Source organism: Chrysoperla carnea, chromosome 1 (assembly GCF_905475395.1).
Source record: "Chrysoperla carnea chromosome 1, inChrCarn1.1, whole genome shotgun sequence".
Taxonomy (NCBI): Eukaryota; Metazoa; Arthropoda; class Insecta; order Neuroptera; family Chrysopidae; genus Chrysoperla; species Chrysoperla carnea.
The window spans coordinates 48,514,754-48,540,245 of NC_058337.1; the positions used below are offsets into that span (position 1 = coordinate 48,514,754).

Here is a 25,492-nt window from a genome sequence, read left to right on the forward strand (position 1 = left end):
AAAAATACTTTCATATTTGTTATGCCAATCTTAGTTTTAAATTGCCTTGTCTATTGATGAAGACAGGAACATATCATTCTTGTTCGCCACCTATAAAAAGCGCTCAAATCTTTTATCTTCTCTAGCCAGTGTTCAAACTTTTATTCAAAACTTGTCAATTAGCCGACTTATGTACAAATAAATCAAATAGCCATTATATATTTATCAATATCTTTATCGTTCACACTCTTTCCATATCGCAGACTTCCTTGATAAAATTTGCTGCTAATTTTTTTATAGTCGCACACCTATTGAAATATTTAAACAAACAGTGCCAAAACATTGCAAAAATATCACTTAAATAGTACTTTCAAAAGGCTGTATCAAAATTGAAGGTTTAGTTATGTAACGTCGCTGCTTTAGTGCCTTGGTTTCGGCCTATACCCAAGATGTGCAATGTTCTGATTATCTATATTTTCTTTAAGAGATTGAATTTTAATTTTTATTTAATTATGCAAGGTAAGTTTATTTTAAAAAATAAACTACTTATAAAACTACATACCGCTTTGAGCATTAAAAAATTGTATTCAAAAAACATATCTAGGAGAGAGTATCTTTATTAAATAGAATAACAAAGAATAGTGAGTGTGACGATCTTTAGTTACCCACCAGATTAATACAAGAAATAAAAATTGAGTCCGTAATTTGTGAACTTTATATTTTCTATCAAATAATATTATAATATTCTTCATAAATAACATCATATTGGTCATCAATTGCATTAATTCTCAATAGCGCATGAGAGTCCAGATAGGGGTACGACCGAGAAGTACTTTTACTATTCAAGTATGTGATAAACAATTTCTTTGATGAATTCAGGATTAGTTATTTATTTCCAGATTTTAAATGCATTAAGAAATTGTCCATAAACTCCTGATGTTTAACCATCTAGTATACAAAAGTTCGATTCTAGTGACTGATTTCCATTTCACTTACACTGACCTGAAAAGAATATTCACTTCATACGTATTATACTTATATATGTGCCCCAATTGTACTCCTACAAAATTCTTTCACTCTCACTAAATATTATCCAGTGATTATGCAACCATTTGGACCAATTTTATTATGATATGAATTTTATTATGAAATTGTATGTATAATTAATCTCACTTTTCTGATAAAATAAGTAAGAATCGAAGGAATTTTCTACAGCAACTTATAATTTCGAAACGAAGAGACTTAATTTTATTATGTACAAATATATCAGAAAAAGAAAATAAATTTATTAATAAGTGGTATTTATTTTGAATAATTTATGTAACATGTTTTTCCAGCCAGTTATATTAAAACATTTACATTTTTGAAAATTAAAATTACATTTACAGTATTTTTTTATATATATCTAATTATTTTGATTTGAAAAAAAAAATTTTGTTTTTTCATATTTATGTGTAATTTCTTACATCATCTTCCTAAAACAAATTTGATAAAAAAATATTAAATAGTTGAAATATTTTTATTAATCGTAAAAATTTTAATTATTTACAGAGATTAAAATTGATGGTTCGACATTATTTCGTAAAATTTGCCAATTCTGCTTTCGATCTTGATGTTTTCGTTTATTTAAACGATCAATTAATACTTCTTCAGCTGAGACAGCCGGTCCTATGGCTAGTTTTTCGTCATTGTATTTTTGATTGGACCTGTAAATTAAATTTTATATTAAAATTTTATAACCTAGTTTTATTTGGCATTAAATTGAAAACAAAAAATATTTCAATGTTTTATTCGTTAAACTTTTTAAAACACATTTCTTGAAAATTTTTTTTTGTATTTAACCTGAAAACTGAATCAGAAAAATGATCTGGATTTTATATAAATTATTGTGGTTTCATCAAATGGAAATTCTAGCCCATTTATTTAATAATTTTCCTTCAAGTTTACTTCAACTTAATATTTAAGTTAAGATTAATATTATTATCAAGGCTCATCATTTTGGGCAAAATATCGTCTTTTACGCAAACATTTTAATCATATTCCAAAAGGGAAAGAGTGATGATTTCTTAAATGCTTTAAAATGTAAAAGCAATCACATTTAAAACAAGTGAAAACAAACAATTGACTGAGCTAATTGTTGAAATATCCTATATAGAAAGAGTTTAATATCAGTGCATTTTTTTTATAAATTAGAAGAGTCTAAAAAACCTACACAATTATTATTTATTTGCTTTTAGAAAATTTCGAAAATATTTTTTAGCATTCTTTTTTTCGTTTATCGAAAATGTTTTACAAGACCACTAGATGAAGCTACCTGTAAATTTTGAGCTCTCTATCTTTTATAGTTTTGGAGAAAATGGACACCAAAGTTTTGTCTTAATTTGACGTTTACGAAGAAACATTTGAACCAAAGTAGTTTATTTTTTTATAAGGAACATTTTTTACCTTTAAAATTTATTCTATCTCAAGAAGTTTATAAGATGGGTCATACGGACCCAAGACCAAATTGACCTATGTTGCTCATTTACGAACTTAGCCTCACTTTTTACGTTCTGAGCACGCTATAATTTTCAGTTTGATATCTCTTTTCATTTTTGAGTTATCGTGTTCATTATTATATGAATTCTTTAGTCGTAATTTTTCTTCCGGAATAACAGTCGAATTTATTTTATACAAACTTGTAAGAGCTAATTTGGTAATTGTTTCATGTGAAACATATTAGCGACAAGTAACATACCTCTCTGGATAATAATTATCGACTAAAGCATACTGATGATGACTATAAGTATTGTAATAAAGACTTATGATTCAGGAAATGTGACTACTGGCAATGCTGGTTTTAAGCTGTTTGGATAATTTAAAACCAAAATTAACAAAGTGTGTGAAAATATGCATCAAATATTATATCAAAGTTCAAAACTTGAATTTAAATATTGAAGTAATAAATCTTATTACTTCTGAGTTTAAATATTGAAGTTACGGAATAATGCTTGAAACCTCTTTAGTCCAGTTATCAAATATTTATCCATACATCATAAATTAAAATTGTTGATAAGGTTTATAGATGCAAATATGTTTGATACATTTTGAATTTCTAAAGTAGAATAAGTATTAAATTGAAAGTTTGTAGGTATTTTAGTTTGACTAATCAAGTTCCTCATTTTCTCTTGAGAATTATTTATCTAAAAAGGTTTCAAATAATAACTTTATAATAATTTTATGCTGTGATGTTTTTATGAAATTTCTGTATTTATGAAATATACACGAAGAAGAATGATTGATTACTTTTAAACTACTAATAATATTTTTATTGTAGTGTGTCTAGAGATCAATAAACGTCAAATACAATTTTAAAATGAATAAAACCAAATTTAACAAGTGTTTACTTTACATTAGGGTTGCCAAATACATATTATTATGTTTTGGTAATTTCTTGAAAATTAGCTTACAAAATGTACCAGTATATTTCTTTTTTCTGACTGGAAATGACAAAATTTCATAACGTGAAGGCTTAGAAGTGGAGGCATGTACAACGAATGAGTAGCCTACCAGCTTCTAGAGAAGTTCTAAAGCTATCACCTCATTCGATGTCTCTTTTACAAAACTTAATTTTTTAATTTTTCTTCATTAATGATATAAAAAATAAATTGATGTTTTTTTAATTGAAATTTGCAGTTTTCTAATTTAAGATAAAAATCTTTAAGATAAAAATTTGAAAAAAGCTAGGCCAAAAGTGATTAAACGGGCTCAATATTTAAAAAGTTTTAAGTTTTATTTTGTTTCCGTTCGTAATATATTTGGAATTTGCAGTACATGAAGCAAGAACATATATATTAAGGACGTAAAACTAAGTGAAAAGGATAGCTGGACAAGAGGCGCCTACCTGGGCAAATCGGTCGTTGCGTACATTCAACTACGCATCAGGCTGTCTCTTGTTTCCAATTTTTTGCCTTTTGTTTTCAATCAATTGAACAATTTCAATTGTTTTCAGTCACTTAGAAATTCTGATGCAAAGTACAAAGTACGCAACGACCGATGACTAGACCCTGCCCAGATAGGCGCCTTAAATTTAGCCATGGGCATATATAGCCTTAAAATATATGTTCTTGACATGAAGACTGAATATCATTGAAAAGCTTAAAATACAAGGCATGAGTTAAACCCCAATAACCAAACTTAGTGGTAAAGTCAAATTTCGTAAGGGTAACCAATTCTACAATCACCGAGAACAGTGCCTATAACGTCCAAAAGTTTACACCTAAAAAGATATAAGAATATACACAGCGTTTTAATATAGTATTTTTTTTAAAGACAAGTTAGTTACAGAAAAATATTTCTACTAAATTATTCTAGCGTATCATTGTAATCTCAGAGTAATCAAAATAATCTTATAATTATCTTGGATTAGACCACAATCTTCGAATTTAATTAAAGATCAACTCCTTTTCATTGCTGATAAGAGGATCGAAGATCACTTTAAATTAAAAAGTTGTTCTATATAAAACCCTAACATTTATTTCAAATATATAAATAAATTCGGCAGAAATTGAATATCAAACAAAAAATATTAGTTTTTTTAAGTGGGAAAATTGTTCTAATTCAAAACGATCTCCTATATCTTACCATAGACTATGAAGTTTGTCTATATCTGACCTTAACGGTCAAGATTCAATCCAAGGAGCTTATGAGATGTTCTCTTTTAAAAAGAACAATTTTTGCGGGAAACAATTTTCTGTACGTAAAATTAATGATGCCATTCATATACGTTTACCACATGTAGGAAAAAAAATTGTAATACAAATAAAAAAAAACTACACTTATTACGAAAGGATCTTTTTTTTTCGCTTCTACCAAAATTGAACTTACTTAAGCCAGACAAAAACGTTGACTTTTCTAAAACAATATTTAATTTTTAACTTTCCAGAGGAAGTTAGTGTTAGTGAGATTTTGAAAATCTCCAGTTTTACATTTTTCCGAGGTTTCAAGGCTGTAATATCCGAATCATACCTTTTCAATGTAATGTCTGTCTGTGTGTGTGTGTACGTATATGTGCGTATGTTCGTATGTTCGTTCGGATTCTTTCGCTTCGATTATCTCACGAACCAGTAATGACATTAACACGTGACTGGGCTTATTCGATGCGTAATCGCGTATTTAAGAACTTGAGTTTTCAGCAAAATAAGTTGAGCCGTTTTTTATTGGTAGAAAAAAAACCGGAAAAAAAACTGAATAAACAGAATCTGAAAATTCTTAAAACACATCATTTTTCTATGGAGATAATGATCGTTCCAGCATAAGCTGTAGTACCGGGTTGAAGAATAATCTATGAAGGCGCAGTTACACGACTTCAGTGCCACACCGACAATGTTTAGCCAAAAATTTTCAAATTTAAATTTATTTATTTTGAAAATTAAAAACGTAAATTTCCAACTTTTTGAGCAATATTTTACACTAAAAGCTTATACAATTGTTTCAAATATGAAATTATTTGTTCAAGGCAACATGAATGTTTAAAGTTTACGTTACAGGTTACACGTTATACAGCCAAACGTATATAGGCACACATTTTATTTTATTATATAAATTATTATAGATATAGATAAACAATAGAGAATGTAATCATTTCATAAAATGTGTAAGATCACAGGCGTTAAAAAGGTTGAAAAACGATAAAACATATTTTATATTTTCTACATGTCATAAACACTACTTACATCATATCAAAAGGATGAGTTTCATCTCGAAGAATATCTTTCACTAAAAATGGTTCAGAAATTATACTTGTATCATCAAAATTATTCAGTTTTTCATCAACATCAAAATTTCGTCGTAATGTTTTTATTTTATGGTAACCATCGGATGTTATAACGTCATTCGGTTTTACCATAGATCTGTCCAATTTTGATAAGAACCATTCAATACTCTTTTGATCAATACCTCCATTATTATCCATTTGATTGACATTCGATCGTTTACCGTGTGCTAAAAAATTATATCAATGATAAATAATACATTGTAAAATAAATATAGTTACTTTTTAAATAACGAAAAATGGCGAAAGAGTCTCTGTCGGCTGATAAAATAGTAAACGAGTGCAATTCAATTTTATTTGATTCACGGTAGTCAAACTGAAAGTGGCCCTTAAAAGTCCTTTGTCCCTTGTTCCTTACAAGTGTTTTTTTCTGTTAATAGTAATAACTTCTTAAGTATTTATAAAAAAATTTTAATTATAAACGCTTTTAAAAAATTCAAAAACGCTTTTTATTTTCCTTTAAGCAAAATAAAAATAGATTTGAACTTCTATGTTAGACAATTTTGATCCATTTTGTTTTTTGATTAAGTTGCGTAAATGCCTTTTTCATGTTTCTTAAGTTTGTAATGGTGTGAAATTGTATTAAAAATTTTGACAGAATTTTAGACCAGGTCTATTTAACGAACCTAAAAATTAAATCTATGAAATTGCCAAATCTGATGGGAATATTTCATATTTGTTTAGTTACAATAATATTTATATGTTTTAATATCCACTAACGATCAAAAATGTAAAAATTCTACCATGTAAGGCGAAATTTCACAAACTTTTGGTTTTCACAGAAATCTCGGGCTTCCTTAGCATAAAATATCGTCTTAGCATTCACTATGCCTCAAAATCGTTTCCTTTTAATGAAATTTTTTTTCCAAGGTTAGTCAGATACAGAACAATTTTTTAAGAAAAAGTTGTTCATATCAAAGACGGGCACCGTTCACCCCTCATACACCCCTTGTATCTGGACCTGGACTTTCAAGTAAAGTTAAAGGTCTACTTTACTTCTTCACAAGTAGAGAGATAGAATATCACTTTAAATTAGAAAGTTGTTCCTTATAAAAAACGGGAACTTTTTGTCCGAAACACTTTACATTTTGGATACAAAATTTAACGATTTTAATAGATTTATTTCAATCAAGCCAATGTACGTTTTATTCGAAAGAGATTTTATAAGGAAAAACTGAAACTTTCTGTCTCTTACCGATAACGAAAACAAGCTGACCTTTAACTGACCTTGAAGATCAAAGTTTAATTTAAGGTGCATATGAAATACTCCCCTTTGGTATGAACAATTTTTGTTTGATTTAGAAAGTTTGACATCAGCAGTAGACTTTGTAATAGCTTCTTTTGTATTTGTACTCGAATTCCAATGGTAATTTTCCGTAACTGTCTTTCACGTCTTTAAGGTGATTGAATTGAATTGCCACGATTATTTTATTTGCACTGCCTATAACATTTTATCATACTGACAGAAATTATCTCCTTCCTAGTTTTTTCTTAGCCGCCGAGAGAATTTATATACATGACTAAAAATAAATCCATTTTTAATGAATATTTTAATGTAATATTGTAATATTTCTGCTTACCACCCCAACAAGAATGTCCGTAACTTAGGCAAGAACCTGTAAAAAAGAAATAAATATTATATATAAACAAAGCTCTATAAATGTATGCAAATGTACGTTTATTTAATAGTTTTGCAATATCTAATTACATCAAATGTAAATATTTATTACAACTTAGGTTTTTTTTTCAAAGAAAATAAATAATATAACTTTAAAACGAATATTATGTTTAAAGAATACTTTTAAAATATTAAAAAAATTAAATTATTCTATAGGGTGCTCTAAAAAGTCTGTATGATTCTTAGTGCACTTCAGCAGAAAATAAGTAGGTTTTGCTAAGCTTGCCGAGGTAAAAGTTGCTAAAGTCAACTCATCCTATAGTTGAAATTTTGAAAGCGTTTTTGTTAACTTATCTTCAACCGCAAAATGCTATTTTGATAAAATTCAGTATGTTGATATTGTTTTATAGGACAACAAATCCCATATAGAATTATCATTTATCATCAATTCATTGGCTTATGACGTGGGCTTTTAGAACTCAAACTTATTATGAAAGGATCTTTCCTTTCGCTTCCACCAAAATTGAACTAACTTAACCCAGGCAAAAATATTGACTTTTCTAAAACAATATCGAATTTTAGAACTCAAACTTCCCGCATTTCTCCGCCTATGAAGGTAGAGGGTTGAAAGTATTGAATTTAGAATATGTCCTTATGGTTTACTCGAAATTTGGTTTAAGAAAAATTACGTCCAGTTGTTTCAGGTGTCCTTTTTATCTAAGAATACTATAAATAGATTACTTTGAAACCATACTACATGTCCATACATTAAGCTTCTATATGTCGAATTGTTATGAATTGAAAATACATGAATTTCTAGCGTTATATGTGCATACTACTTGCCTATTATTGCTTCCGTATTGTTAATTTTTGTACCTAAAATATGGAAAAATTGTGTTTTTTGACCCTTTGAAAGACAAAAAGGGGGAGAGTAATTAAAGTTTTTTCAAAACAATATGCCAGGGTTTAAAAGATGGCAATTGAAGTTTTCGAAGGATTTTTCAGATTTCTCAGAAGAGTCAATTTTGCTTAGAAAGCAAATTTATTGGTCCCAAAATCTCGTACGGGATTTTATAGCTCATTTTCAAGAAATAAACAAGCTTTCGAATGGTCTTAACAAATTTGTTGTAACGGATTCTAAAACTAGAAAATACAAGTTTTCAAAAGAATTATTGTGGTTCCAAAGGTGATTTTTCACAAATATACAGATGTTTCAAATTAAGGTAAAATTAGGTTCCTTTAGTAATTTGGTTGTGTATATACATATTATGCCAACATAAGGTGCTGTAGACGTTTTAAGTAAAGTTAATAAATTTTCGAATTAAATTTTTGACTCATTAAAATCTTAAGTTAATTTTATTAGATTTCCACCTCTTGAAAGGGCGAACACGAAATATTTTTTACTTAGGACACCAATTATGGAGACCTAGACTGAATAAAAAATTTGTTGACAATACTGAGATAAAATCATTCATATGCTAAATGTGAAAGTCTACCATTTATTTTGTAAACTACTGGCAAATTTCTAATTCCAGCACTGATATATATTATATGCCTGAGTTACGATTAATGTTATATGTTAAATAAATTGAGTATGATTTCATTGAATTGTGGATGAAGATATATTAAGATAATATAAATTGTTTTGTTATGTATAAGCAAACAATCTTGTCAAGATATGAGATCTTGTATTATACAAAAAACTTTAATTTCACGCTGAATTTTACTTAAATAAAAAAAAATTATTAATATTTGAATATTTTAAGATCAAGAAGAAAAACTACCTTATATGTTGTTTTCAAAATACACTATTTAAAAAACTCGATTTTTTTTTTTAATTTTAATTTTTTACTTGTTTCCTAGAAATACCCTACTTCATTTTTATGTTATTTTGTTAGTATCATAATTATCTGCGTTTCTAATTAGTAGAGTCTCCAATTTTATGATATTAAATACAGGCTGTTATATTTTATACAAACAATCATGCATTTTTTTTAAATAGAAAATATTTTTTTAATTGCTGTGTCATTTAAAGAAATGAAAGTATTTAAATGGAAACGCATATTTTTATGACAGATTTTTTCGATAAAGTTATTGATAATTTCAATTTTATTCACAAGAAGAAAATTTTTTCAAAAATCTATTGAAACCCAACCATGAGATTCTCGTTGGATAGGTCTTTAAAACAAGTTATCTAGTGATTTTTCAACTCAAGCGAAAATTTCACCTATAACCTACACTCTAAAGGATATTACCTATGCTTGGGAATCAATTTACAAATATGTTTGAGTTTTATATCCGCGAGTATTTTTGATCTACTTACTCATCAAGAAATTAAAAAAATGTACGATTTGGTAAAATACCAAAAATCTCTCGTCAAATCAAGGGACTGTGAGCAAATGTGAATGTGAAGATGGCATAAGTTTGAATAATGAAGTATACGCATCATGAGGTTTATGAATAGAATAAGACATCGGATTAATGACCGCCTTGGCTTTGCTGGTGCAGGTGTGCTCGTTTTATGAAATTTTCAAGGATTGTTGCGCATAAATTTTGCTGTATTTCAGTGAAACAGCGATGAATTTCGTTTTTAAGGCTTCAATCGTTGTGGATTTTATTACATAAACTTATGACTTTAAAAACTTAAAAAGAGAAAAAGTTAAATCGCTTGATCTGGGCGGCCATCGTCGATCTTCAACAATTTCTCTGGCTGTATGGCATGTTGCATCATCCTATTGAAACCACATGCGGTTGATATCCATATTTTGCAAATTTGGTTTAAAAAATTTAATTAACAATTCACGATAACGAACACCATTCACGGTAATTGGCTTGACCAACTGCTTTTTTGAAGAAAAATAGCCCGATGATGCCTTCATCCCAAAATGCACATCAAACAGTGACGTTTTTAGGATACATTTGTTTCTCAACAATCATTCGTCGATTTTCGAAGCCACCGAGATGAAAATGGGCCTCGTCATCAAAAATGATTTTCGTTGAATAATTACTATCCAATTAAAGAATAGAATTGAATAATCACCATCCAAAAATGCTCTTCACTGCCCATGGTCTCCCGGCTTCAGTTCTTCAATTGAACTTTGTACGCATGAAGTTTAAAATCTTTTGGATTCGATGCATAGTGGTTGTGGAAACACCAATTTCATGAGGTCTATGTCGAATTGATTTGGTTGGACTTTCCTCAACATTTGCTCGCACTGTTGCCATATTTTCAGTGGAGCGACTAACGCAAACGCGTGTGTCTGTTTTCACGCCATTTACAGACCCAGTTTGCTCAAATTTTTTCATTAATCTTCTTACAGGGGCTTTATTTAGAGCATCTCGATGACTCATAATTGTGCGTATTTTTACCATTTTGATCATAATTTTTCACAATGATAATTCGTTGTTGTGTATTGTAGCGCTCCATTTTACGTAGCCTTCAGTTGTCTACTAACGAACGGCCATTTCCTTTTTAAAGTCAAATTATGAGAGTACAAATGACGTGCAATTCAAAACCGGCGTTTTTATTGGAACATCTATAGAAATTGGCGTAAGCGTAATTAATCTATTCAAAGATTTTTTGATGCTGTATTGTCAGTACATCTAACAACAGGTAGAGAGTTTATCGCCCGAGGTAATGAAAACTTGTGAAAAATGCTGTGAAACTAGGCCGAATACATAACAAATGTACCGCGAAATAGATCAGTATTAAAATGTATACATGTAGTAGAAATAAATATGCGAAATATGGTATTACACATTAAACAAACGAAAACTTCTATCATTTTTTTCATTCACATTGATCATCGAATAAAACTTATTCAGCATGTTGATTTCCGTATGTTTTATTATTAATTATTATTTATTATATGAATGCATCTATATAAGTAGACAGTAATATTAATAATGCAATGTAGCTATTGAAGTTTATATTAAAATATTCTATAAAAAAATAACTGACTAAGAATATTTAATACTAATTGATTGGTTTGTGAAGTTTGCTCCCTCAAATGCAAAATCTCCGCAATTATCTCTAAATTCACTCGTCCAAATAATAATTATAATAATAATTATCATCATTTATTTGCTACAAATTGTACATAAATTCTTAATGATAATTTAATTATTATTAGATCTATTTCATTTCGATGACTCTTTAGGCATTGGTATGCCTAAAGCTGATAAATGGATGGGGAATCTGATCCGAACACTACCCTTATCATTATATTATTAGCTGAATTTTTTCGTTCGAATCAAATACAATTTGCCAATGTTCAGTTTAAAACATTTGCAAATTGTTTGAACTAATACAAAACTGAATCAAAATTTACAAATGGCGTCTGGATTTTTATATATTTAGGACAAATCCAACTTGTTTATAATTATTTTCAAAAGGTGCAATAATTCATACACCATTTATCAATTTTTGAGTATCAAAAGAAATACATATCAATATATTTCTAAGGATACGCGAATGAAAATTATCGAAGTATATTAGAAATTTTACTTTTAGTCCCAATCCCTTTTTTCTTGCTACATACCGGTCAATATATTCGCTTTGTTATAGTAAAATTCGAAAGTAAAAAGAGAATTATTCCCTGATATGATTTTTTTTAAATTTTGTATGATCGTTAATGCCGCATAACAAATTTGTATCTACCCATTTTTGAGGACAAAATTTAAAAAAATGCATGATTTTTTTCCTATCATTAAAGTGTAGGATTTTACAAGCTTGTGAGCTTGGCAAAGAAAGCTTTGCATTTGCCTACAAAAGCAAAGTGAATAATGTAAACTTATTCGGGGCAACATTTCAGACCTTTTTCAAACCATATTATTAAATATTAAAGCTAAAGAAATCAAAAGATATGCTTTAAATAGAGCATATTTTTCGTTAAAGAAAACAAAAAAAAAAAATTAATTAATTCCTTAGTGAAGCACACAAAAAATTACAAAACATTTCTTTTATTTACAACTTTTGATTGTATTCATTTTACTGTTAATTCACTCTCATGTATAATTAGAAAGTTAATTTTGATTTTGAGCTAAGTAATATTTATCTTAATCTTAAAATTAACAAATTTCTTTCAGGTTAAGGTAGTACGAGCGCCAAGGCAAGTTTAGACTTGAAGTTAAAATTATTTGTACCTTATTTTCAACTTCGATGATGAATTTTGTTATAACATCATGAATGTAGACGAAAAATAATAATACAATTTTTCGACATCTGCCTTGGTTTTCGAAATTTTGAAAGCTAACTAATTAAACAAAATTTTCAATTTTCGATATTTGGAAAATTACACCAGATATCGAAAAATTTTATTCTTACTTTTCATTTTGTATTGTCAAGTTATATAATAAATACCATCAAAATTGAAAAAATATATATTTTTTATTTTGTTTCCCAACTACCGTACCGTGCCCATACATACTTAATTAGCCGGGTACAATGGGTTAGTTTTGGAGAAATCTTTGAAAACTGAAATCATATCATCCATCTATAGTTTTCCAAATGACCAATGTTAAATATACCTACATTTGAAGTCATTTATTTATTTAAATAATCGGGCAACTTCCCCTAAAATTTGCAGAATTGATTGAGACTTAGTCCAACTTCTTATAAAGAAAATCAAGCTTTTTACACAGAAAAGGTTAAACCCGATTGAACCCTTTATAATTATTAAAGGGTTAAACACGATAATTATCCTTAAATCTTATTTAACCCTTACAAGTATTTATCTTCATCTAAAAAATATCTAAAAAAAAGATACCTAATAATAAGCACATAAACAACCCCATTTTTTTTAAACAAGGATTAATTGGAAAAAGAAATACTAATCTCAAATACTAATCATAAAGTAATTTTTAAAAACCCATTTCAATGAAAGAGGGCACAAACATATGAAGACAAATTATTTTTAATTACTTTACTTTTATTCTGGTGGAGGCGACGGGCATAGTGAATTAATTATATTACCAGTAGATATGACTAATACATTCATCGGTGCTCTCACCAAAATATAATTCCCTACAATAACTAATTTAAAAAAATATGAAATTAGGTTGAAACCGTTTAGAAAATACCATATCCCAGAAAGACATTTGTGCCAAACTTAAAACTTCTTTTTTATTAGAGATTGAAAAACTACTCCATTATCGTCACAAATTGAATATATCATCACGTATTTAATCCATGTTAAAGATACTATTTATACAATGCTATTTAATTCTTTTGCTTAGTTTATAAGAAATAATCTTTTATTATTTATCGATAATAAATATTTACAGCCCTGGGAGTTAAATTGTAAAATTATTATAGATTATTAAATGTTAACAATTTAGACAATTTGGACATAAATATATATACCCATAAAATTAACTATATTAAAAATATAATTTAATATAAATTTGAGAGAAGACCATAGTGAGAAAAATTTTTTTTGGAGTTTTTATGCCAAAATATTCAATCTGTTCAAAAATTTGTCATAAAATATAAATAATTAGTATTTTTAACCCCCGAACTAAAAAAAGGGGTATAAGTTTGACCGCCATGTGCGTGTATGTGTGACTGTGTGTTGTCTGTCTGTGGCGTCGTAACGCCTAAACAGATGAATTTAATTTTTTTCGTTTCATTTGAAAGATAATTGAACGGAAAGTGTTCTTAGCTATGCGATTCAAGTGTAAAAACTAAAAAATTGGCGATGATCTTCAAAATCAATTCAGTTTGGAAAAGGCATGACGTATAATTTTAACATATAAATAATTACTATGGAAATGAATGGTCAAATAAACCTGGCTCAATTCATTTCGAAAAGTGAAATGGTAAAATAATTAGGTAATTCAAAAGAATAATTCAAAAGATTAAAGCCAACTCAAATATTTTAATTTTAATTAAAATATTTCTAAAAAATTGGTCCCAAAAAATGATAGCTCTCTAAGTATCCTTTTTATCTCATCTGATGTTCTTGACCATCACTTTGATTTTGATTTAAGAAAGAGTGTTATAATTTTAAAGTGTTTATCTATTCGTCTATGTGCTTCTCAGTAGCATCCTAGCCCCTAAACGTCGAACCGACTTGATGGAGTACATTTTATAGCTAAGTTTCCAAAAATCGCTTTACAAGAATTAAATCGCATTTGTCAAGGGTTTTTTAAATTTTGTAAATTTCACTTTTATTTGTAAATCCCATTCCCAATATTCAACTTTTCCAATTCTTTTTTTCCAATCAAAAATTATTAATACTTATTTGATATGAAATCTATGTTACTGTGTTTCTGGTCTGGAGTACAAAAAGTAATATTTTGGACACAAATTTACAATATAAAGAAAATAAATCTGCTTTTTTATTAACTCCCGAATTAAAAATAAAGGTTGTTATAAGTTTGACCGCTCTTTTTGTGTGTGTGTGTCTGTCTGTGGCATCGTAAGGCCAAAAATAGTCTCCCATCTTAACCAAGTTCAATATACATAGCTGACATCAATTGGTATATAATATCTGTCAATAACGATTCATTTGAAAAAAGCTGAATGAAACCTAGCAGTGGCAAAAAAGGAACACAAAAGTGATAATACGTCATATGTGGTAGAAACATCTTTGTAACCCAAAAATTGACGTTCGAACAATGAATAATGTTTTTATCATCATTTGTCCTGCTTTAGTACATTTAAATATATATTTTTATTTCTTATTTAATTCACAATATTATAATGAAATTGACAGATTATAGATATTTTCATTAGGTTTAGTATCATATTATAGTACTTGACTTCTAAATTGAATCTCATTGGCAACTGTTTTCTATTGTTATTACAAGCTTTTATTTAACTTGCATGCGTATTTTTCAATTTTGAAGCAGTTATCGTCAACCGACTCAGTTGAAATTTTGCATGCACGCTTAGTTTGGATGACAATGCATGAAAAGGTAAGTGGGTCCTGATTTTCCGATCAATTTCACCATATTTTTTTTTAATATATTTAAGCTTTTTTGTAGTCTTAAATAAAAAAGTTTAATAAAAAATACTTTTTAAAGGGCAAGCTTTTATTGCACTAAAAAGTAGAAATTAATTTTTATTTCTATGAGTCACTCATACACGACTTTGTGTAAAAGCTTTGTGTTCAATATCAAGAATGAATCGAAAAATAAGTAGGTAAGTGGAGTGGATGAGGCACTTCGATTCATTTTTGATATTTCAAATTGAGCGCTCCAAGCTTTGCAAATAATCGTGTACGAGTGACTCATAGAAAAAATTATTTTCTACTTTTTAGGGCCATATAAGCTTGTCCCATAAAAAGTATTTTTCATTAAAATTTTGATTTTATTTCATGTTACAAATTTTTCTTAACTATTTTGTTCATGCATTAAACAGCTAAATCAATATCTCTTACACCGTGATGTTGGTATATGCTCAGTAGAGTTTTTGCTCGATAATTCTCGAGAAATTATTCAGTAGTCGAGACGGAATAAAAAATCGATATCTCGAAAAATCAATTACGTGCGTTAAGTAACTAAAAAAACACGCATTTAACACATAGATAATAAATTATATCGAAACTCAAATTAAAGGCTATTCAGACAGCTTAAACTACAGAAAAAACCAGTCACACTCACATAACTATAGAAATTAAAAAAAAAATTCAGTTGTTTGTGTCTACTGGGGAACGAACTCTTGAAATGTACAAAGCTGTAATGACTATGAAGCCAACATCGCCGGAGAATGAGCGTGTTTTCTCGTTATCGGGAAACATTTTCACTAAAATAAGAAACCGCCTATCAGATGATGCTTTTCATGCTCTTGTATTTCTGACAGCCTGTTTTATTTAAGGAAAAGCTTTGAATTAAGTTTTGATATCGTTTTTGATCTCTCTAAAATTAAATTAGTGAAATTTCACTAAATCACAGTGAAATTTCACTAATTTTTGTAGTTGAAATCCAGCAACCTAGAATTAGTGAAAATTCACTGAATGATTCAGTTAACAAAGAAATCACTAATTCATCAGTGAAAATAAGATTCACTAATTGATGAATGGAAATATATTTCACTAATTTATAAGTGAAATTTTAAATCACTAATTTGTGAGTGAAAGTAACGAATTTAATAGTGACAGTTGTAAGACGGTTGGAGTTTCTTAGTTGAATAGATGAACTACAATACAACAGATAAGACACGATACAAGTCACTTCATATAACATCTATAATACCTTTAACTTAGATGCATTGCTGAACGCATGTACATTGTCATACTCGTGATATTTATATGCCTAGAAGAAAATATTCTTTATATTAATGTAAACGTACAAGTACGATAGATAATGATATCATAAATAGTAATATGGTATAAGTATTTTTGTGTTTGAATTTCAATAATTTTGCAATCAAATGTTTAGACAAAAAGTACAAAATAAATGACTCGTATTCTTTTTGAATAAAAGTACTACTGAAAAATTATCATCTTTCCAATTCGTATTATTTTGTCCACACTAGATCTATTATTATACGGGCATCAATTCATTTTTGAATATAACATTTTATTAAATAAATATTATCTATATTAATAATAGATTAAGTACCTACATACATTCATGACAAAAAAAAAATATCTAAAAAGATAAATAATTTTGAATTTTATACATATTATGTATAGGATGTCCTGGACAATACACTCATGATAATAAGTTTCTTTTTAATACTTTACTGCAGATCTGTCCAACAGGCGACCCGTAGCAGTTTTGATTGCGACCCAAACAGCAAATAATATAAATTGTAAAAATTTCAACTTTAATAATATTTCACAATATTATAAAAGAAAGTGTAGTATGTGTTTTTTAAAAAAGTAAAAAAGTTAAAATATCAAAATGGAAATTTTAATGCATGGTTTAAAAAACACATCCATGAAACTTGGGGTTCTAGGTACTAGACTTTCCCTTATAATATTGTGAGTTGAAATTTTACCAAGTATATAATTCGCTGTTGGGACCGCAATGGCCGTTTTGTTTCTTTAATTATTTAAAAATTTGAATATTTTATTTATATATATAGACTTACAGCCTAAACCACTAATCGTAGAGACCTGAAACTTGGAGAGTATGTTCTTTGTATGCCGTAGGCATCCGATAAGAAAGGATTTTCCAAAATTCACCCTCTAAGGGGGTAAAAAGAGGATGAGAATTCTGTATATGGAAAACCCATGTTAATAATTTTATAGACAAATATAAATCAACGTATGCATGTTTGTCATGTTATTATAGTTTTTTTTTTAAATTCATGTGGGTTAAATATATTTACAGAGAAATTTAATTTTTCTTCTCACAAGCGGTATGTTTGGAATCATGATTTATTAACTCAAAATCTGAAAATTTATTTAATTGTTGTACGAAATATTTGAAACAATGACTATACTGCTGTGTATTTAAGGTTTTAACCATTGAAGATAAAAATTTGAATTATTTTTAAAGGAAATATTGAATCATGAATTTATTTTGTAACAAAATTAAATATCTTAGAAAGAATATTTAATACAGAACCACTAATAGAGAAATGTTTCTATGACATATCTACTAAATATTTTCTCTCCTCTCATGTACACTATGTTCCTATCCATATTTTAAGTGTTGAAATTGGTATCCAAATTCTATTCATAAAAATAAATACACATAATCAAAAAAGGAAAATCACTACTCCAGTTTTAATCCAGAAAAAAGACTGTAAATTTTATTGATTTTTGAACACTACTGTTATATTTTTTATAACGAAAAGTTCATGGTTATTTTTAATGAAATTAATTTTAACCAATTTTTTCCAAGAATGGTTTTTTACAGACAAGCCTATATCATTATTTTCGTAATTAAATTATATTTTTTCTGATATCAATTTGGATTGAGTAACAGATCGATGTAGTTGCCTATATTGACCAATCGAATTTGGTATCAGGGAAAAGATAATTTAATTAAGAAAGTGACGGTTTTGGCTTGCTTTCACGGAAAAAAATTGATTAAAATTATCTGATGGGTGACGATCACCCATTCACCGTTTCTTGTATTGAAGGTATTATTTAAAATTTATCCCGTAAGGGGTTCAAAATAGGGTTGAAAGTTTGCGTAAAACTTTATCAATTTTGAAGTTAGAATTGCAAAGAATGATATATGAGCTCATTGTTCAAAAGAAAAGTTTACTGCATTACTTACTATTTTCGAAAAATTCTTTGTTCAAAGTTCTAAAATAGGAGGTTAAAGTTGATATGAAACTTTGTTATTTTTTAAGGTAGGATTGTTCAAATTTATTTATGTGCTCATGGTTTAAGAATACATCATCGAATGCCGCCTTAGTTTCCAACGGGTAGCATTTGGGTCTTCAAAGTTGACATTGTGTATATTGCAGTATATAGAGGGGATAAGTAAAGTAAAGGTTGGATCTCTAAATGAATCATGATCACAAGCGATTGAGAGAAAAGTATACTGAATCACTTTTTTATTTCATTTATGGAATACATTGAAATAAATCATTATCACGAGCGAAACCGTGGACAAAAGCTAGTAAATGAATAAATGAAATGGATTGTACTTACATTAATCGAATTAGAGCAGGCATGGGCAAACGTGGCTTAGAGAAGTCGCTCATACTTCTGTATCTAAAATACGAGTAAGACAGTGACAACCTAATCAGTGTAAACCAAAACTACGAGTAAGACAGAGAGACAACATTTTTTTTCTACCTATCGCATTACTATAAGAGAAACTGAGATAGGTAGAAAAGTCGTATACCCGTCTATCTTCCACCTCTATGAGCAATGCGGACTTGGATAAAGAGACACACACAATAAAGTTTATGGCACACAATAAATTTATAACAATGGTGACTTCGACTTAAAATAACTCGCCCATGCCTGAATTAGAGATCATACTTCACGAAACCCAATGTCAAGTCGGAACTAAGGATATTTAACTAAAAATTGTATACTCCATATAACTGTTTTTCTAATTACGTTCATTAGAGAACACCCCATATACTTAAAATAATAAAATTAAACATGCATTTATTTATTTATTTAATATTTAAAAATGCTATTTGTTGTTTAAATATTAAATACAAAAAAAAAAATCATGAAAAAATATTTAAACAAATTGAATGTGATTTTGGTGAATCACGTGTGTGTCGTGATAATTATGCAATGGTAGATAATAGATAATTGTTTTTTTATTAGGGAACGAGTTAGGGTGAAAATAATTGATAAATTCGTACGTATAATATCAATTCCTTGGAATACTCTGTCCAGGAATTGAAATGTTCCAAATGACATTCCGACAAAAATTTAATTTTAGTCCAATTTTTTACTTTTTTTAATAAAAAATCAAAAGCTGTCACAAAAATGAAAAAAATACAATGTCAATCACAGAATAAAAATCTTTTATGTGTAGAAATGATCCTTTATAATTACTAGTATATTATTTAAATAGTATTTGTAAGAATATTTTCGATTTTTGTACATTTAACACGTAAAAAAATCAATGAAATGCCAACTAAAATGGTCTATATACAAGGTGCATCGTTCTAATGACTAATACCTCCTATTGTAGTTATCTAATCAAAAAATAACCTAAACAAAAGTTTCCGAGTTTTATGGGGGACATCATGTTCTGACATCAGCTTTGACTAAGTTCTTCGGGTTTCTCTAATAGAAAATTTAGATTTTAAACCATTTTTCACAAAGCGGCAGCTTTCGGAGGACAATACCACTTAAAAATATGTCATTATTGCATTCAATCGAAAGGAAACAATTACGGAAAATGCTTTAGGCAAAAGTTGTCAAGGACTTTTCGCCTGTGTCCATGACTTTGACCAGCAATTATCGATAATCTTTAACTTTAAACGGATTTTCTTTCGATTGTAATAATGACATTGTTTTAAGTTCTTCCTCTTTTAAGGTAACGTTTTTCGAAAAAAATGTTTTAAACAAAAATTGTTTGTTTTTTTATGATTTACAACTTTATAATTTAAAGTGTTACTCTATCTCTAACCTGTTAGGGTCTTTAAAGAAATCCGAAGAACTGATTCCAATTTGATGTCAGAACATGATGTTCACCATCAAACTCAGGAACCTTTGTTTCAGTCATTATAGATTAAATTGACCCACCCTGTATAATGAGCTTCGATTCAAAACTTCTATAAATTAGATATGTAATAATATTGTCTTAATTTTTTAATATATGGTTACTATTTTTATACCATGTATATATGAAATATATCAAGGTATACTAAGTTCAGTCCCAAGTTTGTATAACGAATATTACAGAACTTCTGTATAACGAAATAATAGCGTAATTTTAAGCCCACCTTTCCTCATATGAAATTTCATGTAAAGAACACGATCAATTAAGCAAGTCCAGCTCTTAGTACATGTATAATAAAAATAGACAGTACCTATACCATCAATATTTCAACGAGATTCAATCAATTTGATAAAAATCAATCTATAAATAATATTCAAATTGACAGTTACAGAAATCTGGAAATACTCAATATTGAACGTATGGGATTGTTTGTTGGTCAATAATTATTACTAGGTAGTAATATTCTATCAACTTAGTTTTCCTATTTTCACTTTTCAAAATATTTCTAATCACCGATATTAGGAATTTTTCAAGAAGTAACTGGTGTCTTCGGTTTATGCAGGATTTTGAAATAAAGTTTAAAATGTGTCTGATATCTGTATAAAAAAAATTTCAGCCCACAAAAGTTGCATAAGCATTAATTCAAAATGTTGTGTGAACTGTTTCTATGATAGTTATGACGTAGAGTCGAAGAAAATTTCATTATAATTTGAATCTGACAGGCAGAAATAGATTTTTTTTTTTAATAACGGAAAACTTGAAATTTATTTCTATCTAGCTTGATTTATTTTGAGCTCCTGTTTACTTATCTTCAAAATAGTTCAAACTTACCACATTAGTACAATACGATAATATATAGAAAAGAATTGTAAATAGAAAAGTCCTAATGACTTTTTATACCCTGTATATATGTGATATATACCAAGATATACTTAGTTTAGTCCCAAGTTTGTAACGCTTAAAAATATTAATGCTACGAACAAAAATTTTGGTAGATTCATAAAATCACCTAATTAGTCTATTTCCAGTTGTCCGACCGTTAAAAAGTGAGGCTAAGCACGTAAATGCGCAACATAGGTCAATTAGAGCCCGTAGAACTCATCTTATTAGCCTTTTGTAGTAGAACAAAAGATTAAATATAAATGTTCATTATATCATAATAAGAAACTTTTGTTTGGGACATTTTTTCGTAAACATCACTATTTATCCATCAGGACGCAAATTAGAACCAAATTTTTGGTGTCCATTTTCTCCAAAACTATTAAAGATAGAGAGATGAAAATTTTCAGATAGCTTCAACTAGTGCTCTTTGGAAACATTCTCGAAAAATAGACAAAAATTCTTGAAAATACTTTCGAAAATTTTCGAAATTTTCGAAAACCAAATAAATGACGGCCGAAAGGCTGTGTTGGTTTTTGCCTCTTTGAAAATCTCCAGTTTTACATATTTCCGCGGTTTCAAGGCCGCAATATCCGAATCCGAAACTTTTCAATGTGATGTCTGTATGTGTGTGTACGTATGTGCGTATGTTCGTATGTTCGCATGTTCGTTCGAATTCTTTCTCCTCGAGTATCTCGCGAACCAGTTATGACATTAACACGTGACTTGGCTTCTTCGACGCGTATTTAAAAACTGAAAGAGAATTGGTTGAGTTGTTTTTTAATGGTAATAAAAAAACTGGAAAAAACTGAATAAACAGAATCTGAAAAGTAGATAAAACACATCATTTATCTATGGAGATAATGATCGTTCCAGCATAAGCTGTAGTACATGTTCGAAGAATAATTTATAAAGGCTAACAAGACCTTTTTTTAATGTTTTTTCCCCCTTTGACAAGTTAATCGTGTGGACTACAGGGGTAGTACTCACACGACTTCAGTACCACACCGACTATGTACTGCCAATTTATCTCTTTTTTATTCCTGTATTTTTACATGCATTTCTTTTTCTATTTCAATAATGTATCAAACTTTAATCACGGTATCCAAACCTTTTTTAAAAATAAGAGTTTTTTTATTGCAACTTCACCAATAGTTCAAAAATGAATATTTTTGTTATTTTGCCAAAGAAATATCTCAAGTTTTATAATTTTAGATGAAGCAATCATGAGTTATCCTGACTACCGCTTGGAAAATTTTTTTTTGGAAGTGGCTTGATTCTCAGCACCACCACTGACTGAATTTTTAATATTTTTCTATGTAGCAGAATATTTTTAGAATAATGTTTTATAATGTACAATAAGTTTAAAAATATTATTAAATAAAATACTCTGTTAAAAAAAAACACAAACAATGTTATTAGTTTTTTCGGTATCTCAGCCTCTTGCAACCCCCCTTAAAAAACTTGATATGTGTATGTAAAGTATATAAAAACAAGTTAAAACAGACAATTAACTGAATTAATTGTTGAAATACCTTGTATAGACAGTGTTGATTACATTGTCCCATTACACATACATGCATGTCACACATAAATAACTGATTGCGCCTTATTTGCGCCCTCGCGGGTAAACAGTGATGCTTACGAAAAAAATTTTCAAACAAAAGTTGTTTATTTTTTATAAGGAATATTTTTACATTTATACTTTTTTTCTATCTTTAACGGTTTAGAAGGTGGGTCCTACAGACCCAAAACCCAATTGACCCAAGTTGCTCATTTACGAACTCGACCTCACTTTTTACGTCCTAAGCACTTCTCAAAATTTCAGCTTGATATCTCTTTTCGCTTTTGAGTTATCGTGTTGACAGACAGACAAGCGGAAATGGACTAATTAGGTGATTTTATGAATACATATATCCAAAAATTTTTCGTAGCATCAATATTTTTAAGTGTTACAAACTTGGGACTAAACTTAATATACTATGTATATTTCATATATATACATGGTATAATAAAGTTCAAAACTTAAAACTACTACAAAATCACGCTGTAAAAAGTATGAAATTTGCATATTTTATCACGTGAAATTATTATAACAAATAAAACTTTCCGTAAGAACACACAAAAATATTCTTTATCTTTACCAAAGTCCTGCTGTTATAACTTGAATCACCCTGCTAAAATTGTGAAAAATATAGGTGTACCATCACTCCGTTTCGAGAACAAAAAACGAGCAAATTTTTAAATATAATTTTCATCAATATTCAATCAGTATATAGTGCAGTAATTACATAAGAAAATACCTTAGATTTTAAAATAATGCTCCCTAAAAGGATATTTAGGAGAAGAATAGCAGCTTTTAAGATAACAAACTTTGGAAAAAATCCAAAAAAGGAACTATCTACACTTCGATTTTTATAGCATTTTTTGAGAGAATCTTACCTTCTGGGAAAAATTTTTAGCGTCACAATCGTGATCAGTCTGAAATTTTCAATAAGAATGAATGCATATTTTACTTAATTTTTTTTTTTTACAAATGATTCTCTGAATATTATATTTTCAGTAAAACATCCATTCAAAGTTTCAATTAACAAATGCAAAACTTTAACGTAATTAATGAAAATTGAGTACTGTATCTAGTGGGATGAATAGTTCTTATAAAAATTTAAAGTGTGTTGCTGCGGAGCTTATTTGAACATAAAATTTACTGTAAATTATGTTAAAATAGAATTCATTAATTTGCTGTTCCTACATACATGCCAGAAGCATTGTTTGACGCTTTCCCATAAATATTTTTACATTTTCAATAAAGACGTCATCCTACTAACGATTTTGACCAGCATGATTTTAAAACCAAGAAAAATCTCGATCAATTGATTTTATTAGTTTCTTTCTGTAACAGTATGTTCAGATAATGGTCAAAATTAGGTACGAATAATTAAAAGACATAATTTTGTATTAAATAGGAGAAACAGCTCTATACGAACAATATTCTTAAACCAGTTTAATTTATTACAAATTATGTTGGAGAAATGGAAGCTATAATCAATTAATTTCATATTTAATAATGAAATGAATTTATAAAAATTTTTAATTCGTACTTCAATGGAAAATAATTCCACTTCTTATTTTTATATTTTAGGGATACCACACCTTTACGAATTTCGGGACGTATCCGAAATTCAAATGAAAGTATTCTAGGGTCAAACAAAAGACACTTTGACATTAAGAATTAAGAATTAACTTTGACATTAAGAATTAACAACATTCCGGACTATGAGGTTTTTGCCTTCGCATATTTGCTATAGGTACTATATTTATTGCAAAGAGTTACTACTTTTATATTCTTTGGCTTTTCAAAAATAAAATCGACGAACATAATTTTTGCTTTTACCACTTAAACAGGAATTTTTAATCAGAAATATGAAAATCAAAGTTTTCAAATACTTTCTACCCCCAACTACAAAATTTATTTTTTAAACTAAAACTGGATACAATGCACACGGTGAATCATTAATATTACCAAAAAAATTTGATATAAAATATCTTTCAAAAATAAGAGAAAAAAAAATTTTTAAATAAGTGAATATGGTAAGTAAATAATTTAATTGAGATGTCATTTACAGAAAACGGTTTACAAAAACATACGACTCAAAAACTTCTTATTTTTGAGATATACTGAACGGTAGAGATATACTTCCATTATTTTTGTAAAAGAAATGTAAAATTAAAAGATCTTTTTATTGTTATGTCAATCCCTATCGTAAAAATCAAAATTGAAAAGTTCCAAAAAGTTATGTTTAATCTTCTATCATATTTTTTAGCAAGGACTATCACATTAAAATTGGGGTTTTTAGAAATTGAAATTTGAATAAAAATGCAAAGTATTAAAACTTGCCATATTAAAGAGAAAACTTAAAATTTTTTTGAAAAAGTATAGATCGTTATATAATTTCCATTGGGAATGTGTTAGATTTTTTCTTGAAAGATATTTGGAATTCTATAATTGGAAATTGAATAAAATTTCAAACTAATAGCACTCACCTGTAACTGTATTAAACGTGATAAATATGATAAAAAATAAAATATTTAATTTTGTA

General features: G+C 28.3%; 1 protein-coding gene across 1 annotated transcript; it reads right to left on the bottom strand.

Moving 5' to 3' along the window:
• Window positions 1-1,312: 1,312 nt before the first annotated feature.
• On the bottom strand, window positions 1,313-25,492 carry LOC123305959. The gene is made up of 5 exons (XM_044887801.1): window positions 25,437-25,492; window positions 7,372-7,407; window positions 5,694-5,961; window positions 1,529-1,685; window positions 1,313-1,454 (listed from the first exon to the last, which is right to left on the bottom strand). The coding sequence occupies exons 3-5, from the start codon at window positions 5,930-5,932 to the stop codon at window positions 1,428-1,430; spliced, it is 423 nt and encodes a 140-aa protein (XP_044743736.1). The 5' UTR covers window positions 5,933-5,961; window positions 7,372-7,407; window positions 25,437-25,492; the 3' UTR covers window positions 1,313-1,427.

What these genes read in the sequence shown, in the direction of transcription:
- LOC123305959 (XM_044887801.1), bottom strand. Translation starts at nt 5,932, where the DNA reads ATGGATAATAATGGAGGTATTGATCAAAAGAGTATTGAATGGTTCTTA. An exon ending in ACTCATCCTTTTGATATGAT is followed by an intron (nt 1,686 to 5,693) that starts GTAAGTAGTGTT and finishes TTTAATTTACAG; the next exon opens with GTCCAATCAAAAATACAATG. An exon ending in AACCATCAATTTTAATCTCT is followed by an intron (nt 1,455 to 1,528) that starts GTAAATAATTAA and finishes AATTTGTTTTAG; the next exon opens with GAAGATGATGTAAGAAATTA.